At 39.8% G+C, this 21,072-nt stretch overlaps 1 protein-coding gene across 1 annotated transcript; it reads right to left on the bottom strand.

The window, feature by feature from the left end:
* Positions 1-14,264: 14,264 nt before the first annotated feature.
* lrrc3 (leucine rich repeat containing 3) lies at positions 14,265-15,195 on the bottom strand. The gene has a single exon (XM_061691997.1). The coding sequence runs from the start codon at positions 15,193-15,195 to the stop codon at positions 14,401-14,403; it is 795 nt and encodes a 264-aa protein (XP_061547981.1). The 3' UTR covers positions 14,265-14,400.
* Positions 15,196-21,072: the final 5,877 nt, after the last annotated feature.

Below are 21,072 nucleotides of genomic sequence, written 5' to 3' on the forward strand. Positions count from 1 at the left end.
AGGGGGGATCCCGAGGCATTCCCAGGCCAGCCGAAAGACGTAGTCTCTCCAGCGTGTCCTGGGTCGTCCCCGGGGTCTCCTCCCAGTGGGACGTGCCCAGGAGGCATCCGAATGAGACGCCCCAGCCACCTCATCTGGCTCCTCTCGATGTGAAGGAGGAGCGGCTCTACTCTGAGATCCTCCTGGATGACCGAGCTTCTCACCCTATCTCCAACTCATTTCGGCCGCTTGTATCCGGGATCTTGTTATGGGCACGACGCACAGCTCGTGACCATAGGTGAAGGTAAAAATGTAGATCGAACGGTAAATTGAGAGCTTCGCCTTTCGGCTTTACCACAACGGACTTATACAAAGTCCGCATCACTGCACTAGTAGAAGCACCCTTTTGAGCTAATACAGCCATGAGTCTATTTTTTTCCATCCAAAAATTGCAACAGTATTAAATGTTTGATAAGTGTGCAAGGTCGAAGCAACATAAACAGAGGCTGATGGGAAAAATGTTTGCCTTGGCAACTGTATTCAATTATCAAAATAGCAGAGATGGACCAGAGGCAACAAAGTGATGTGAGGATGTGAGACAGAGTGGCAGACAGTGTCAAACACTGAGTAAGACCTTGCCTGGGGAGACGGGTGCATCACTTTCCATTAATATGGATATAGACATAGGTTTTTATAACAGGCCACATGGTTTGGTAGTCGTTTGCATGTCTGGGTTTGAATCTTCTTCCTTGCAATTAGGACAGGACAGAATAGTACAGGAGGAGTTAACATAGGTGTTGCAACCGGTATGCGGTTATGGTACATTGTTGGTAAATCTCATAGCCACGAACATCAGGTGATTGAAGCATTGAAGACGATTGTAAATATCGGGAAATTGCGAAATATCTGAAATTCACAAAATCATTGCTTTGTGACTCTTTTGCCCTCCATGCATGGGCTTTAAAAACATTTTAAACCTATGCCTATTCCTTTTGGCCTCATTGCACCCACCTACCCATGCATGGAGAGAAACCAGGGCACTCTCAGAGCACTCGCAAGAACAGCGGCAGCAATAAAATTACAAAGACAAAAGCAACCTCCTCCTGTAACTGAAGGAAAAAATAGCTCCCAACATTAGTTTTACCTATTAACACGAAATTCAGCGTAGATATCGATCATATCAGGGCACACAAAAAAGTCTGAAGGACCCATGCCAGAAATTGAACATAAAATTGGCCATATGGGCTTGAAACAACCATTTTGGGCAAAATCTAACACTGTTACTTTGGCAAACTCCAACTAGGGAAATTACTCCCAAATGGTGGCAGGAGGTATCTCAGACAGATTGTAAATGATAAATTCTGTAGCTTTATTCTAGATGGCATTTAATGTAGAATGAGCATTGCATTAGAGTTTGATGGTGCTTTTGCGAATTCGCCATTAAAAAGGGGGCTCACAGTTTTAATCTATAAACAAATCAGAGGTCCACCAGGATCTTGGAATGGATTGATTTTGACGTCGGAGTTTCCGCTATATGCTTTTAATTTGCAGGGGTCTCCAATGCAGAGCATCATACTGAGAGCTGTGTCCAATATGCAGCTAAATCAGAGAGCCACACAATTATAAATTGTCTTCAGTATGATGTAAGGCAGTTCTACACCACTGAGAACTAAACCGGCAATGTCAAATTGTTATTCATTTTAAATGTGTCCACCACATCTTTAGATTCACAAGGCTTCAGATTGCTTCGAATGGACGGGATAGTCAGGGTTGCAGTGTCGGTCAAATTATAATTGGAGACAGTTCACTGAAATCAATTGCCTATTTCGTCTGGAAGGAGGAGATCAGAGTAGCAAGACCGAGTGATAAAATTAAATTCATGGGCCTCAACACCAAAGCAATTATGTTTACAGAGAGGCATTAAAGAACATCCTCGGAGGTGATGGAAACGGTCAACAACAACAGAAGGGGAAAACATTTTAGTGACTTTTTTGGCAGTACATGCAATCATAATGTCACACAAGATCAATATCTATCAGTCCTGTAATCAAGTCCTTACACTGTAGATCGAGAGAATGTCCCTTGTTAAACAGTCGAAGTAAATGACCGCATCCATTTACCGGTGATTATTGATTCGGCTCCTGAACTTACTGACTCAAAATGAACTGCTGTTCCTAATGAGAGAAGATGTTACGCTGAGTGCAAAGGGGCTCATTGCATGCTCAGTTTCTGTGAAATAATGATATGTTATATGTTCTATGTTATGTTATATGATATGTTATATGTTCAAGGCTTGTGAAATTTTCATGTAAAGACTGAGAAACACGTTGTATGTTCCATACACCTTTCATTTTCAACTAGAAGCCAAGTCATGGTAATCAACTGAGACGCAACCCTGGGAACAAAGTAAAAAGACAACCACCAACACTGCAACACACAAGAAAATCTGTTGTGTTTTTCATCTTAATTAGATTTGTGTTCAGCGACTTCTGTAAGAAATACCTGTGATAATAATATAATGATAATATATATAAATATATATATATATTATATATATATCATGTGATAATAAACATGATAGAAGGTTCTGGAGTTTGTATGTTCTCCCCATTCCTGCATGGGTGATCTTTTTTTCTTTTTAAAATTATTTTGACATGATGTCCATCCACTCTGCTTGTGGCAAAGGCTCAGCGTCTGCGAAATCAAGTCTATACTCTGCAAACATAAACTTCAACCCTGGAGCAACAACAAAATAAAACAAGAAAGTCACTCAAACTCACTTTCAAATTGACTTTATTGATTAGAGTCTGAAAAGTTTCAGGGGTACCAGGCTTTCTCAGACTCAGGTGAGGGTTGATGGTCTAGGGGTGGTGAGGTACACCCTGTGCTGGTTGTCAGCCTATCGCAGGGTACGTAAAGACAAACAACCATTCACACTCACATTCTTACCTCAAGGACAATTGAAAGTCTTCAAGCAACCTAACATGAACACAGGTTTACCTGGAGAAAACCTACACAGGAAGTCCTGAGCCATGATTCAAACCCAGAACCTCTCAACTGGGAGGCATACATAGTACTTAACCACCAGGGCAAAATTTGACAAGAGTAACAAAAAAGAAAGAAATCCTGTGTGGACAACCACCCAGGTAAACCATGCATCACAGTTGGTACTTTTGGGCCTGGATGAAATGTTTGGTCAGAAGGCAAGATTGGAATGGTGATAGTCCTGTGGAAGTACTAGTGAGATAATTATGTGCATGCCCTTGTATAATGGCAGTTTGAGTAGAAAAATTATACAGGCTAATTAAAAAAAATAATAATAAATACAAATAATTGCTAGATATTATTGTGTGTTCTGTCACACTTGAGGAAACCTTTGTGAATTTCCAGCAAGATGTGAGACCATGAGAGATGGAAGGATGGGCAGATGTTTGAGAAGGCTGGCCGCGGGAGCTCAATGTGAGGATTTGGTATGACATGATAAAATGGGGCAGAGCTCGGAAGAAAGGATGACGATTATTGCCACTCTCTGACACAAGCAGCTCAAATAAATGACTTTATGTGGGGAATTTGTGAATTTTTGATTCGCATGTCATACGATGGGAAGAATTTATTGTACAAATACAAATATTAGCGTATATCTGGCAACATTGAGGTGAGCTAAAATACTAACTAGTGTAAATATATGCCTCAGTCAAGATCATGGACATTGATACGTAATGGAAATTATGCCATTGTATCTCCTCACAACACTATACAACCAATCCAGTTGTTGTAATGTCACACCTACACCACGTACAGTACATCCCAAGGTATATATTTTTATGCTATCTGGGGATGGCTAAAGTAATGTTTTTGAAATGAAAATGTTAAAAATAATAGATCTCCTTTCATCAAGCAAGCAGGTCATCTAAAAAAAGCCTCTTTGGCCTGCTTTGTTAACAATCTGTCAGGAGTGGAGCTGCTGCAGCTTGCATAAAGCACAGAGGTGATTGGATGATGAACATCAAGGTAAATCAATACACTGTCAGATAAACACGGAATAATCAGTCCGTCGTTATCGTTTTACTCTTGAGATTACACTCTTCTGCGACCAGATTATCTTCTTTAGCCCTATTTATGGTTTGACTCACATTTACTTTGTATTGTTTTTTTGTTTTTGTCAACAAACACTTCAGTGTTTCATTCTGTTTTTTGTTTGTCCTTGATTGTGACAACCAAATTATGCATTGGCGAGCAAACCAGTTGAGCGAATTAATGCTTTTACTGACCCATTGTGCTGAAATTAAAATTTAGAATTACTCTGGCATTCAACTGAAACTAAGCTTTATGTCTTTTTGTAATCTAATTGTTATTAAGTTTAGAGAGGTTTTTCTCAAACAGGTGAGACATTTTTCCAAGAACCCCCTCATAATCTGAACGCCAATAAAATATAATTACCCCTAGATACCATCCATCCATCCATTTTCTGAGCCGCTTCTCCTTACTAGGGTCGCGGGCGTGCTGGAGCCTATCCCAGCTGTCTTCGGGCAGGAGGCGGGGTACACCCTGAACTGGTTGCCAGCCAATCGCAGGGCACAGACAAACAAACAACCATTCACACTCACAGTCATGCCTACGGGCAATTTAGAGTCTCCAATTAATGCATGTTTTTGGGATGTGGGAGGAAACCGGAGTGCCCGGAGAAAACCCACGCAGGCACGGGGAGAACATGCAAACTCCACACAGGCGGGGACGGGGATTGAACCCCGCACGTCAGAACTGTGAGGCTGACTGCTCTAACCAGTCGTCCACTGTGCCGCCCCCTAGATACCATTTGAATGGTAAATGGTAAATGGATTGCACTTATATAACGCTTTATCAACACTATCACAGTGCCCAAAGCGCTTTATAAAGCCTCACATTCAATCACTCACACACATTCATACACCAATGGGTGGCTGCTGCCGTGCAAGGCGCTGCTAGGCCCACTGGGAGCAAATTAGGGTTCAGTGTCTTGTCCAAGGACATTTCGACTTGCGGACAGTCAGAGCCGGTTGTTTGTCTACATGTGCGCCTCTCTCCTACCCTTAAACAACTCTGTGTGTATTATCAGGATGCTTTTAAAAGTACCAGTATGGGTTTCAGCTATGACAAACAAAGTTTTTTTTTGTGTGGTCAACACAGAGTTTGGGCAAGTCATGGACTCTGTGAATAGCCAGTTAGGAAGTGATACGACGCTCGCACTATTGCTGGACACAAATATCAGGAATTAAAAAACTGTCTGCTTTGGGGAAGAAGATTGACCGAAAGGACTCTTTGTTCAAAGTATTGATCATTTGAAACATTTGACCATTTTCCGTGCAGATTTGTGGAGAAAAAAAAAATCCCTCTCAGCGCACTTCACACCACTGGGTGATCTGTAAGGATCGTTTTAAGAGCTGTCAGATAATCTGTCCTTTGCTGACTTTGTTGGAAGAAAGGATTTGAGCTAAAAACTGGACACATCTATTTTTATGAGTGTACCAGACTTCACTCTTCCCTGGGACAGCTCCTCTACACCCAAACCCTCTTCTTTCTTGTTATAAAGTTGTTAACTAAAAACATAACTGAACACACAACTGTCTGCGATCAAAAGTATTTTGACGGGAACAGTTTTAGCCTGGAATGGTTAAACTATATTTATATTATTTCCTATAGGGATATACAGTGCATGTACTGTAAACCCTACCAAATCAAAGCTTATTTTCTCATCAACATTACTGAAATGTGCTTTGACTTCCAAGCAAATGTGCAATTCCATTAAAACAGAAATGCTTGCAAAGGGAAAAATGGCTCCCAAAAGGTAAATTGACAACACTGAAAAAGTACTGCACTTGATGGGGAATTTTTATTTCTCATTTCACAAAGGTGTCATTTAAGTTTGAATGGAAGTAGATCGAAAAGTTGCCCTGCGATTCAGCCAGTTCAGGGTGTACCCCGCCTCTTGCCCACATTCAGCCAGGATAGCTTGCAGCCCGTGAGGACAAATGCTATCGAAAATGCATGAATGGATGGTCGAGGAATTTTTGATACCAAAGTAGCTTTACAATCTCTGTATCGCTTTCATTTTACCACCACAATATAAAGGCTGCAGTGAAGGCCACAGTTACAAAGTTAATCAATATCTGAAGCTGTATTGTACTGCGACAAGCAGACACTCTGAGCTGACAATATCTGAAAATGGCCTCTGGGTGAAATATTTGAGAGGCGGTAAAATAAATTATTGTGTCAAACATGTAATGGTGCATTGTCATGACTAAATAAAAAGCAGTATGCCTTGAGCAAGTCCGAATTTGGGCAAGGTGCAGTCTTTTCTGCCAGCCCAGACTAAACAACTACTAATCATCTGTGCTTGCTAAAAAAAAAATACTCTTCTCATTTTCAAAACTGCACACAGATATGAGGTGTTGTTAGGGAACGTATTCAGGATTAGGTCTCCCACTTACTACTCAAATGCTTTCACACACACAAACTACTGAAAGGCTCTCATAAACACTACTCAAACGCTCTCATAAAAACTACTCAAACCCTCTCATAATACGAGTCAAATCCTCTCATATGCACGAGTGAAAGTCTTGCTCTCATAACCACTACTCAAACGCTCTCATAAACACTACTCAAGCCGTCTAATAAAAACTAGTCAAATCCACTCATACGCACGAGTGAAAGTCTTGCTCTTATAAATATTACTCAAATGCTCTCATACACACCACTCAAACCCTCTCCTAAACACTAGTCAAATCCTCTCATACATACGAGTGAAATTATTGTACTCATAAATACTACTCAAATGCTCTCATAAACACTATTCAAACGCTCTCATAAACACTACTCAAACCGTCTCATAAAAATTTGTCAAAACCTCTCATACACATGAGTGAAAGTCTTGCTCTCATAAATACCACTCAAACGCTCTCATACACATGACTCAAACCCTCTAAAAACACTAGTAAATCCTCTCATGCATACGAGTGAAATTCTTGCTCTCATAAATACTACTCAAATGCTCTCATAAACACTACTCAAACGCTCTCATAAACACTACTCAAACCGTCTCATAAAAATGTGTCAAAACCTCTCATACACACGAGTGAAAGTCTTGCTCTCATAAATACTACTCAAACGCTCTCATACACACGACTCAAACCCTCTAAAAACACTAGTAAATCCTCTCATACATACGAGTGAAATTCTTGCTCTCATAAATACTACTCAAATGCTCTCATACACACCACTCAAACCCTCTCGTAGACACAAGTCAAATTATCTCATACGCACGAGTTTTGCTCTAATAAACACTACTCAAACGATCTCATAAACACTACTCAAACTATCTCATAAACACAGTTCAAACCCTCTCATAAGCACTACTCAAACACTTATAACACTCCTCAAACCCTCTCATACAGACAATTCATACCCTTGCATAAGCACTACTCAAACACTCTTTTAAACATTACTCAACTTCTCTGATATGCATAAGACTTGCTCTCAAAAAGAATACTCAAACGCTCTCATAACCACTACTCAAATGCATAGTAGTAGTTATGCGAACACATCAATCACATTCTCGCACGCGTCACTGGCATTCACGGGTTAATGTCAATCATGCTCACGCACACGTCGATTATGCTCACACGTGAATAGTGCAAATCTTTTATTAGGTAGTTCAATTTAAAAAGTCAAATTATAGCTTTGCACTGCACACACTCAAAGTGAAGTATTACATATCTAAAATATGTATAATTTTGATGATTATAGCACATAACAAATGAAAAATACAAAGCAAAAAATACAAATTAAAACGAAATAGTAAATTAATTCAAGAAATAAAGTGATTTTTAACATAGAAATTAGGCTGGAATTTGCCCTCTGAAAAATTTACTTTTCAACTATATTCTAATTCATTGAGCTATACCTATATTAAAAAGAGTCACGAAATATTTGACTCTGAGTGTGTGTAGTCTGTAGTACATCTCTATGACTCAAGTTTCACAACGACAATAAAATTCCTTCATTCCCTCTGGACACCTCATTAGGTACACCGGCGCAGGGGAGCTTATATGCGACTATCCGGCCATCCTGTCTGCAACGAACCGTATACATTTCAGATTGAAACTGTCTTGAGTCGAGGAGTAAACACACGCCAACTTGCGCTTTAGCCCGAAAGGCACATTTATTCGGCAGCACCGGCGTTCGGTTAATGGCATCTCTCTCTGTGTAGACGAGCCACCCTAGTCCTATGTTTACACAACACGACTTCTGATTGGCCAACCATTACGTCATACCTTAGAGCACTTACACATTCAAAATGGCCATACTAAATCAATGAGGAAAAGCATTATTGTAACACAATAATCAACAAGTACACAACATATCCATCCATCCATTTTCTGTACCAAGGGCGTTCTGGAGCCTATCCCAGCTATCTTCGGGCGAGAGGCGGGCTACATCCTGAAGTGGTCGCCAGCCGATCGCAGAGTACATATAAACAAACAACCATTCTCGCACACATTCACACCTACGGGCAATGTAGAGTTGTCAATTAACCTGCATGCATGTTTTTGAGATGTGGGAAGAAACCGGAGTGCCCGGAGAAAACCCACACAGGCACGGGGAGAACATGCAAACTCCACACAGGCGGGGCCGGGATTTGAATCCTGGTCCTCAGAACTGTGAGACAGATCTGTCGGGCACCGTGCCGCATCATACGACATATATACATTATAAATATATATGTATATACTATACAGTATAAAGCTATGTAACACTATTGCTTAATTTATGCTTATTATTGTACTTTATGGCCGTTGAAAGCAATCGCAATTCGACTAATTTGGTGGATTTTAACCCATCGACAGGGATTTATACAGTCTATGCAAAATTTCCATTTTAGTCTCGCTTTGGGTTTAAGCCTTTTGTGTGTAACCCAGAAAATATTGTGAATCTGGTAGTTTGACGTTGCTATGTATTTGAGTTGTAGAGCGTGACAAAAGAAGCTCAGTGAATTCTGCAGCCCGAGGCCAAATCCTTTGGAGTCTTCTCATGGTTGGCAATTACGATACATGAAAGTGGTACAAAAGCCTTATGGATTTGATTTAATTTGCCTCACGGGATGAATGAAGTTTGTCTATCTAGCTGCTGTATTAGCAAGTTAGCTCACTTAAAGTATAATAATTTGATGTGAATTCACCAAATTCTTTGTTATTAGACACACTTAAACATCCTTCATGATTCTATTTTTCAAGTTAGAGAAATATTAAACTATTCACTTTTTGTTAGGATTTAAATAAATGTCCTTTTGTAGTAGTGATTGCCGTTTGATCTCACCACACACATCAGTAAAGCCTAGATACCATCCCAGGTCTGTAAATCCCCAGTTTAAAAATCCATCCATTTTCCGTACCGCTTTATCCTGACAAGGGTCGCTGGCGTGCTGGAGCCTATCCCAGCTATCTTCGGGCAAGAGGCGGGGTACACCCTGAACTGTTTGCCAGCCAATCGCAGGACACATAGAAACAAACAACCATTCGCGCAAACATTCATACCTAAGGGGAATTTTGAGTCTTCAATCAATCTACCATGCATGTTTTTGGGATGTGGGAGGAAACTGGAGTGCCCGGAGAAAACTGGCACGGGAGAACATGCAAACTCCACACAGGCGGAGCAGGGATTTGAACCATGGTCCTCAGAACTGTGAGGCAGATGTGCTGAGCAGATGTACTGAGCAGTCATCCACCGTGCCGCCACTTTAAAAATCAATTTATTAAATATTGCTCAAGGTAATCTCCTTTTTTGCTACAGTGAAAATCTGATTTGCTACGCTCCACTGCCTGTCACTTTCTGACATCAATTTTATTTATTTTTTTGGTGTGTATTGATTTTTAGATGTCCTTCAAAATCTGAAATTACACAACATAAGAATGAGATCGTGCCACTGACTTGGCCATTAAAGGATATTCCATCCAGCCATACATGCCCTTGACATTACATTGCATTCACCTACGTTTGACTGCCGAACCAACTTCTGCGTATGGTGGAGTATGCTCTTTTCATCATGGTGACGGTCACCTTGGTTTCATCTTTCCAAAGACTGATTCCACAACATGGGAAAATAAAAAAATTTCTGGCAAAGTCTACCATGTCTTTGCTATTCATGAACGTTTTCAGTGTTTTGCATCTACATTAGTTGTAAACCCCTTGATTTCCATTCACAAAGCTATCCCTTGATTGTAAAAATTATACACCTATCTTGTCCAGTGATTTCTCGACTTTTGATGAATTTGTAAAGGGCTTTTTTTATCCACCAAGGATAGGATTATACAATGAGGAATGAGTAAAAAGAATAGGGCTTGGAAAATATGTTTTATTGACAAAACACTGGTACAATGTCCACTGAAATGCAAATAACAATTAGGACAATTAGACAAAATGAATAGAGCCCTTTCATTTCCTTCACAGAAATACATCGCTCAAAGACCAACTATTTTCTAGATGAAAAAAAAGATGATCACACTCACATGTTCTGAATGACAGCCAAACATTTGAGTCGTGCTTTCATAAAGGAATTATTATTTTTATTATTATTATTATTTTTAAAACAAAAAGGAAAGACAGTTGGCATGGGCATTCTTACTGCTTTATATGAAAACATGTATAGAGCAGAACAACCATTTTGAATTCCATGCATCACCCACCTTGCTTTGAATGTGTACGCTGATGGGAATCTAAAAACTATGCTATCAGACAATGGACAAGAAGTAACCTACAACTCATTTTATGTATATATGTATGTATTTATTTATTTTATTAAGTTAACAGAAATAACAGAACTCAATTTAGATAGCAACCCTACAAGACTAATTTGCTGCTACAGTCACCGACAGTACACAATGCTACGGTGTACAGGTCCCAGACAGTAGGCACTTGTAAACGATCGATTCTGATCCAGGAAATTGAACGACATTCAATAGCAAATACATTTGTGTGAAATCAGTGTCATGCTAATGTGGAATCACCGAGCTTTGTTCCTCTCATATTTTACCAGCAGCTGAAATGATATCATTTGACGCTATGTACAAGACAACTTTCCGAGACTTTTTTATTTGTATGTTTTAAAAATAGAAATACAGAGTTATTGGAAAAGAATGAACTGAATCATCGAATGAGTCAGTGACCATTTGAAAGAGGAGTTTTCTCAAATTTGAATGGCTGCCACAGGGGCGCTGTTGTCACGTTGTTCCTCCAGCAACGTTCAGTTGTTTGTTTACCCTCGGAATGGCAAGTCCTCAGCAAAAGGCGTTTTGCGTTCTCGAGTTCATAAAAGCAAATCTGGTTGTCACGGTGTAGCATGCTTTTCAACATTAATCTGCCCTCTCCATACATTTGACGGTGTTTCAACAGTTTCAAGATCATCAAATATCAGCAGCGATCAATTTAGCGGATCGTGATATGTTAGTATGAGCCTGGGAGGAATTCTCTTATTGTATTGATGTTAGCTGTGCTGCAAGTGGTGGCCACATTAAACACTTGTAAGATAGGAAATAAAAGTTGAATGGGAGTAGAATACTTATTACTTGTTCAGCTTTCTGTTGTTTTTCCTTATTAAAATATTGCATCATGAAATTGATTCATTCTTCTTGAATAACCCCTGTACTATACCATGAACAACTGCTTTTCATCTTTCAGTTTTATAACTTTTGAAAGTTGAAATGATCGATTCCATGTTGTTTATTAAAGTTAGTACGATACCAGAGTAAAACCACAGAAACCTTCATCCATCCATTCATTTTCTGAGCCGCTTCTCCTCACTAGGGTCGCGGGCGTGCTGGAGCCTCTCCCAGCTGTCATCGGGCAGGAGGCGGGGTACTCCCTGAACTGCTTGCCAGCCAATCGCTGGGCACATACAAACAAACAACCATTCGCACTCACAGTCACACCTACGGGCAATTTAGAGTCACCAATTAATGCATGTTTTTGGATGTGGGAGGAAACCGTAGTACCCGGAGAAAACCCATGCAGGCATGGGGAGAACATGCAAACTCCACACAGGAGGGACCGGGGATCGAACCCGGGTCCTCAGAACTGTGACGCTGACACTGTAACCAGTCCCCCACCGTGCCGCCCCACAGAAACCTAACTGACCAAATTCTAATCCAATATTATTCTTATTATTATTCTTTAAAGAAACAACAACACAAGAAGATGTATACTGTGCTGAAATCCTCACCAAGGCAACATCCATCCATCCATCCATCCATTTGTCATCCATGAGCTGGAGTCTATTCCAGCTGACTGAGTGAGGCAGGGTCCACCCTAAACATTGCCAATCACTCATCGGGCTCCTACATTAGACAAACAATTACTCACATTCACGTCGAAGAACATTTCATTTCACAAAGGAAATGCGAACCCAAGATTCAAGTCCCAAACCTCAGAACTGTAAGGCAGACATGCTAACCACTTGTTCACCATGCTGCCCCAATGCAACATACAGAAAATTGTCAAAAAATATTGTCTCATTAATCTGGATCAGAAATGAATGTATTAAATGTATCTTAAATTGAATAATTAATTTGTGTAATATTTAACATCAGAAAAGAGCTGACTGCTGATGGGCTATAATCAAGTCACATCAGTTGACTTATTTACTTGATAATGAAGGCTAACAAATGTACTGTATGGCTGGCCATGTCACTTTCTCAAAATGCAACTTCCATTTTTTTTTTCCTGAAATACAACAATATGAGGTAATGTTTTCATAACAATCGCACAATTCTTCACGGCAGAACAGCATTTATATCTACAATACACAAACACTAGACTAGCTTACTGCTGTTCATTGTCCAAAATGCCAGCGGCAGAAGGTGGCTCATTTCCAGTATATAGACATCTGGATGTCTGCAAGTTGTAGAATCCCCAATCCCCACTGCAACCTGCAGAGGCTGGTCTGCAGACAATTCACCGTAATAAAAGTTAAACCTACACTGGGGACATAAACTGCATTCACATCACAGTAAAGCCAACATGCAGGTAATGGAGTGAGAGAGCGATGCTTGTTAAGTGGCTGTTTGTGTGCTTTAAAGATTTATGTACAGAGGAGGATCATACACACACACACACACACACACACACACACGCACACACGAAAATGAACAGGAAGTCAGACATTTTAGCGACTTCACCCAAATGAGCCCAAAACAGAAGCAGGTATCATAGAAAATGGGTGAGGCTAAATTTCAAAGATTTCCGATGAAGATGTGGACGGCTTATAGCATCCAGGTTTGTTGATCACTTTGAGGATTCATTATTAACTTAGTCACTGCCACTAGCGAATATATTCACATTTTTTTAATTGGGTAGGCATGAAAGATGGTCTCGCCCAGCTTGTCTGTGAAATTCAGGTTTGTAAACCACTGTAATGACTAACACATCCCTGGAGATGGTGACATAGCTTCGCTTTGGATTTCAGATCATGGAATTCATGGAGTGGCTGGCAAACGTCATGTAAAGAAAGTCACACAAAGCCATGTGGCACTTTTCTTATTTGTATAATTGTAAATAAACTGGAAGCCCCTTCTCAGTCTTATTTGTGTTGTTTTATAGTTTGAGGTGTCAAAAAGCAAAAACAATATGAGCGTCAACGTCAGTGTTCTGCTTGAGATGTTGCTTTTCACAAAAAGCTCTTTTTTCTCAGATTTTTGTCTACCACTGATTACTCAAGAACAAAAAAAAGCTAGAAACAAACTTTTTTTGTCCAGTGAAATGAGAGACTATTTGACTCGACTGTTTCTTTTGGTAGATTTGGTGTTTATACAGTATTTTCAAAGAAGAAAATATTATGTGGGTATTGAAAGATAAGTCAAAACACTAAAATGGCTGGCAATATAGGGAACTCTTCTTTGTAAACAGCTGGCAGTGAATGAGTTAAGAGTGCTCCGATGACCCGTTACTTGCTGATTGCAGCATTATTTTTTTAATGATAAAGGGGGTCCTCAGTTTATGACGGTACAAGGTTAAGAACAATGCCCAGTGAACTAATTTTCGCAGGAGTGCATGCAGCACAAGACACGCTGAGTTACTGTTGTACTTACTGTTTTTCATTTGATTGTTTTATATTTATGGCCTACGAGTGTATATCATACAAAAACATTTTCTGTAATTATGACTTGCTGGACAACGGAAGAGTTCTGGCTTGCATACAAATTCCGTTTACTTTGCAGTGCCAGGAACAAAACTGTCCTAAACCGAAGGTCCCCCTGTAATTGTCATAGGAAAGGGCCAAATTTGTAAACCAAACCAAAAGAATTGACCTTTTAATCAAGACCTAAAAAATTTTTTTTGTCACTTTTGTAACAACAATATAACTCACATATTTTGAGACAAAGACAAAGTGCCCTGCTAGAGAACAGTGCTGATGGTGTCAAAATCTTTCGTGATCTGAGAGCTACTCGGCAAAGACTTGAGGTACTCCAAGTGCCTCCTGGCATCCTCCTGGTTGTGTCTCACATAGTAGATGACATATCCAATCACCATGGTGAACCACCCAAACATGGTGACGAACATGGCTACATCAGTAGTCTTGTGGTGAAAGTTGCAGAAGTTGATCCCTGAGTCCAGAACTTGGATTACGGACCTGCCCGTGTATTCCTCCTGTATGGCGGTGTGGCACACCACGTCTTTCACCGACTCCGGGTCCAGCCTCAGCTCCCGTAGAACCTCCTGCAGTACACACTCGCAGTGCCACGGGTTGTTCGAGAGGTTGATTTTAGCTCTGAGGTGGGCGAAAGCCTCCTTGGGGACACTTTGGATACGATTATTTGAGAGATCAAGAACCAGCAGGCTGTCAGAGAGGCCATGGAACGCCGCGACGTCCACAGTCTCTATGTCATTGTTGGACAGGTCCAACTCCTGAAGGTAGTTAAGCTCCTTGAAGGCAAGATTTGGGATCTTGGTAATATGATTGGATGCCAATATTAGAGCAACCGTATCTCTGGGGAGATCAGACGGAATCTTGTTCAACTTTCGAGACATGCATTGGACCACCGTCATGCCACTCTTTTCTGTGCAGTGGCAGCCAGTTGGACAAGATGACACGCTTGCAAATAGTATTCCTAAGAGGAAGCCCCAGACGGCTGTGAAGCCATTGCTTTTATGAGATTTCCTGGCCACATTAGGCCCCAATAACTCCTGCATGTTCATACCTCAAAAGTCCTCTTGGGTCAAAGCACTCATCCTTTCAGTTGATTTTACAATTCATTGCCATTAAATCTAACGTTATTTACTTTTGTGTGGCTTTAATGATGCAGTCCTTTTGGGGGTTTTGCTTGAGATAATCCTTCACGTTGTCGTTGAGAGTTGATTTCAGAAGAGTTTATCCAAATATGGAATATCCAAGCAGGACTCTGTAATATTTTTATAGATATAGCGTGTAAGAGTCGGGGCCAGGCAAAGTTGGAATCATCATCATTTTCATCGCTGGAAAAAAAACAAAGACATTATGGTACTTGCAAGAAAAAAAGAATATACATTGTTATCGTCAGTTCTTAAATGCAGCATGAGTTGGAATTGGATTTTATGCATAATGCTTTCCATTTCTCTAAATGCTGTACAGATAATTCTGCATTATGAATACAAATGGCAGTTGCCTTCATAGTTCCCTGTTCACTCCAAATGAGTCAACGCAATGTTTACAACCTGTATAATGTGATTATTGGGAGAAATCCATTTCATTGAAACAAATTTCATAAAGCACTTGTCACGTTTATGGGTCGTCGGCAGGATTCTTTTATCTAATTAGAAAAAAACATGACAACCAATAAAGGGGAACAAAGCCAGGCTCAAGCAGGACTCTGAACAACATTTTATTCCCAACTATCAAAGTGAAATTATTACCCCCCACATGAAGAGGTTCAATATGATTTGGAAATACCTCAAATTCCCACCATGCAGAACCGGCTGCTGCAGTGGGTCCAGAACGAGGACCGCTTTCCCAGTTAGGCCAAGTCGTGCGAACGTTACCTGACTGCCTCAGTAGCAAACACACCAAGAGCAAGAGAATTTATTTAGTTTTTTGTCTGGCTGGAAACACCACAGCAGGCAATTACTTCACCTAGCCCACATCCATGCACTTGTGTTCTAGCATGTCAGTCTGTGTCCATTGTTGATGTTCTGTATATAGATTATTGCAAGGAAATCCCTTCTTTATTTCTTCTTTATTCCTGTAATAATACAACTTTTGTTCTTAAAAAAAAAAAAAAAAAAAAAAAAGTCATCCAGTGATGATGTCAAATTTATGTGATCATTATCAAATTCCCAAGCTACATTCCCAGATTTGTGGGTTGGGCGGTCACCGGTCCCCAGTTTGAGAACCACTGCTCTAAAGATTGGAAACAATTTCCTCAAGGACGGCTGGTTGACGCTCATTCACTGGCTCCTTATAAGACTAGCAGCGGGTTCTAAAAATTGCTCCATCTGTCCAATAAGACTTTTTGGGTAATTGCTCACACAAATGAAACGCTTGCTGCGCCTGAGGTCATCCAGCCCATACCACGCAGGGGTCTCACTCTCATTCCCCACAAGTATATCTTGCCAGGATTGAGTAGCTCACGGCCACTGACACACATGATCATGAATACGCTCCTCGTGTTTGTATTCTTCTGAACTCAGCAGGATATGTGACTCACATATACACATACATGCACACACACACAGGGATGTTGTGGCATGACCACATCATTAAACTCATATAGAAAACACATTGCCTATAGATAGATGATATGAAAGAACAGAACAATATTAATATTATATATATTTGAGTGGAGGTCCTAATGTGTTTCATGTGATGTTCAATAATATTACATGTGCTTATGATTGCACATTCTAGGCTTGGCTTGGAGAGTCATTCATAAGCACACAGAACTAAAGAGGTACTCACCATTTGGACTTCTTTAAGAATGCAAAATCTACTTTAAAAATAATCCGCATCTAATGAGGCTGTGTCACGAAGTTTATCATATCACATTGAAAGACAAAAAAAAATAATTTAAATAAAATATCCTCAGCAACAAAAAGGTTTCAAAAGTATAACCGGCTACTTTGTCAAATGCACATTGTCCCTAAAATAGAATTTAAAAAGGCAGCTTTATCATCCTGGAAGTAATTCATCCTCTCTCTTGGAGATGGTATGTTTCCACCGAGGAGTGTTCCGGTTGAAAGGTGACGATGATGAGGAGGAGGATGCTCTTTCCAGGTGGCGCACCATCTCCCGAACGTCTCAGAAACATGCCTCTCTGTCCGGATGGAGTCCTTAGGTCCCTCCTCCAACACCCCTCCCACCTGGCCCACTGCCGCCTCCCCTCTTCCAGGGCTCCAAACTCAATGAATTGATTGAATATTTCCGCCCCGGTTGTGAATCAACAAACAATCAAATCTGTCTGAAACTCAATGGGGGAAAAGCACATGAATTGTAAATATAAAATGTGTTCGTATTGTAAAAAGAGTGTGAAGAATAGTTTTCTTTTTTTTAAAGGGCTATGCTAGGGGAAATTTACTTTTTAATGTCTTGTATACAAATAGTTGGGTCTCTGGAATGCCTGCCCACCTAACAAGTATGAAATTAAACAACCGAGTGTTATCTGCCATTTCAAGAAGCTTTGCCTTTTCTGTGAGCGAGCCATTTCTACTTTTCCAGAAATTACACATTTTCTGTGAAAATAATTACCTTTGAAATTTTCCAAAATCGAGCTCATTCTTCCGCAATTCCCAACTGTTTGAGAGCATCCACTTCAAACTTCAAAAATTCAAAAATTAAGAACTTGGTGTTTGGCGATGTGTCTGCTTTTGACAAAGTGCAATTTGACTGCTTAGTGATTAAGTGGTGCCGCCGCAAGTGAAAATATGATAAAATCTTTTAGGGCACTCCACAGTATGGACAGCGTCAAAGCCTTAGAAAACAAATTCTGGACATACTTTCAATTCACTGCCCTGCGCTGTCTTTGGTTAAATCCCTGTTACGTGGTTTGATGTTGTCAAGCAGGGTCGTCAATCCAGGCATTGCCTTGTATTAGCTTTAGTCAGTTTTTGGCCTTTTTTAAGTGGATTCTTCGCAATGTTTGGCGAAATGGTTTGTTCTGTGGCTGTAGGCTATTAAACTCGTTTTGGGTAAGGTAAACGGTAACGTCATTTCTCCAGAAAAACCCAGGAATAAGATGCGTAGGGCTGAAAACCCTTTAATGAAAAAATTTAAATATCCCTTACCGGTGGTGATTGGTCAATAGAAGGCCTTAGGGCACCACCCTACCTCGAAAAGGACAAAAGTGAATAAAATGAATGAAAAAATTAAAATATTATGATACAAATATTACAAAATATACTGTATGTATATATATTTTTCGATTACTAGTTGGATAAATAGTATACAGTTAATGATGAGTAAATTTGATACATTTATATCTGGTTGTCTTATTCTAAGACCTCACTCCCAGTTCAAGGCGCAGAGACATTTGACTCTCTTACATTTTGACATGCGCAGTGGGGTCCTGTTAAATAAGAAAGATATTGCCGAGGTAGGGAATTGAATTCAAGCACCTGAACCAATTACCGTGAAACAGAGTTACTGTTAAAACCTCTCGTACCCATAAATGGAAGCCAAGTCAGCCCACGTCATGTCTGATCCCAATCTCGCACCAGCCAGTCTGCAGAAGCCCAGATGTTGAAAAAAAAAAACAAAGTGTGGAATAATTGTTTTTTAGAGAATGGATACATGGATGATTTATGACTTTTGTTGTCAAGAGAATAAGGGTGGTAAAGCCCATGACAATCACTGTGGCTGATTTTGCCAGCATGAATTTGACCAGAGTAACAGTTTTAACGTATTTATTCATTCATTCATTTATGTATTTATTTACGCTTTGGAAATAGTCGATTATGTTGCATTGCATTGCATAGTGACGTTATGTCACCCTGGGTGACAATAAGGCACAAGCACATGACACTGTCTAGACTTTGTTTTCTATGGGTTTGGTTAGCATGATTCATTTGGAGTCTGGAGGTAGAAGGCCGAACATGTCCTGCTCTGGAGGGACTCTCAGTCTCCAGAAGTCTCCAGTGATTCCAGAAAAAGTCCTTCGATTTTTTTGTTTTTATTTTTTTATATAGTCACTAGAGGTGTGGGGAAAGTTGCTTAATATAGAAACATGTTTGCTAAATTGACAACACTGAGTACCCCTCATGTTGTTGCAATGCCCTAACACTGCCACCAGTTGTTATGGTAACGAAAGGCTTACTCGGCAGTGTGACAACTAATAAGTGTATCTCAAAAGTGCTGTAGTTCTTTATCCTTATATTATTTAGACACCGAGGAAGATGTTTCATGAAAAAAACATAATATGTTTTCTTAGACAAGGTGTCATCAAACTGAGCCTTCTGCCTCGTTTAAATCAATTCACCAAGTCAAGAGGCACAGGCTTTATTGAACTCTGCATGCAGACTATTGCTTATGCTAATCAGATTACTTGTTGAATCAATTTTGAAGATCAATCATGTTTACATGGTACAGGTACCGATCAAAAGAAAGTTTGGACAGTTTCACATTTAATTTGCATGGTAAACTTTTTCCTAAACTTTGACAGGTACTGCATTTTATATTGTTATATATCAGTTATATACATTTCAAGATATCAATCCTCAAACCGCTAGGACACATTGATGAGGTTTTTACATCATGCCCTGTGCTCTTTCTCTATAATATTAACTAAAATGTGAACAGTTCATATGCTAACATGTAGCAGTATAACAACCTGGTCAGCAATACTGACTCTATTGTTCAGTTCATCTCTATGAAAATATCAAGCAAAACCCAGCATGGGTAATGGCTGACAGAATGTTGAAACAAGAATACGTTTCACAATGGGTCTTTTTTTTAACCATGCAGGTGTACCTAATATTGTGACCAGTGAGTACAACCGTGTTTTATCTTACCAGGCAGAGTAATTTGGGTTGGGGAAATTGTGTTTTCACTGACCTCTTCAATTCCATTCCATTTGCACCTCCCATGGGTTTAAAAAGTAGGCCGCGGCTCACATTGTACCAGGAGCTGTGCAATTTGTTTTTTCCTGCAGGTTACAGTCTCAACCCCTCAGTGCTCCTGTTGGTGTTATTCACTATTATTTAATGATGGACAGGAATCAAGAATCAATTCTGGCCATAATATAGATATAATATTTGCACAAAAAGGTAATTCATGGCCACAACACTCTAATTTGGTGTCACAAAATAATAATTATGGGCAAAATATAGGTATAAGGTATATGCAAAATAATCATTTGTGAATTTATTCTCATTCCCATGAACAGCTTGGAGGTGTAGGGAATCAAATGGAGCACAACTTCCCTGGAAACTGCAGTATGTCATGTTTATTTTTGTATTATTTAAATGCCTCTCAGTAATTATGACTCCTTCCACTGCCACACTTTTTAGAATGTCTTTGTAAACCATCCAGACCTTAAAATTAAATGCAATAATTCAATCACTGGCCTTTGAGTATTACTACTATTATTATTTCTGGAGATGCTGCACTTTGCAGTTGCGGCAGGAGCCACAGCTACTTTGTGGCCACAGATTTGTTGACTGTGGCTGCAAATAAACAATTTGTGCGCCCTTTATATCCACATTGTGGCCACAATTTATAAAATGTTCATGTGTGAAGCTCCATTGCTTTAACACTGTTTGGGACCGAACTTTCTCCTTTGAGACTTAAATAACTTAATATTTAATATCAGAACAAGCCATGTCATGCATCATATAACAATGTCAAAAATTGGTACTGGCTGTCACATACTGTACGTACACACAAAATATGGGTTAGGTTCACATGAGTGAAAACAGTAGAAATTCTTGTCTTTATTTGCTTTTAGTAGATTATTTTGAAAATATCCTACCGTGAGGAATGAGAAGGGGAAAATGTTCTTTAACTTCAGGCTTTTAGTAGACAATAAAGATGTTGAAGCATCACAAATTATAGAGAGCTAACCAATTTCAAATCAAATTAGAGCTGCACGCATCCTATATGCG

The sequence above is a fragment of the Phycodurus eques genome, chromosome 12, assembly GCF_024500275.1.
Source record: "Phycodurus eques isolate BA_2022a chromosome 12, UOR_Pequ_1.1, whole genome shotgun sequence".
Lineage (NCBI taxonomy): Eukaryota > Metazoa > Chordata > Actinopteri > Syngnathiformes > Syngnathidae > Phycodurus > Phycodurus eques.

What these genes read in the sequence shown, in the direction of transcription:
- lrrc3 (XM_061691997.1), bottom strand. Translation starts at nt 15,195, where the DNA reads ATGCAGGAGTTATTGGGGCCTAATGTGGCCAGGAAATCTCATAAAAGC.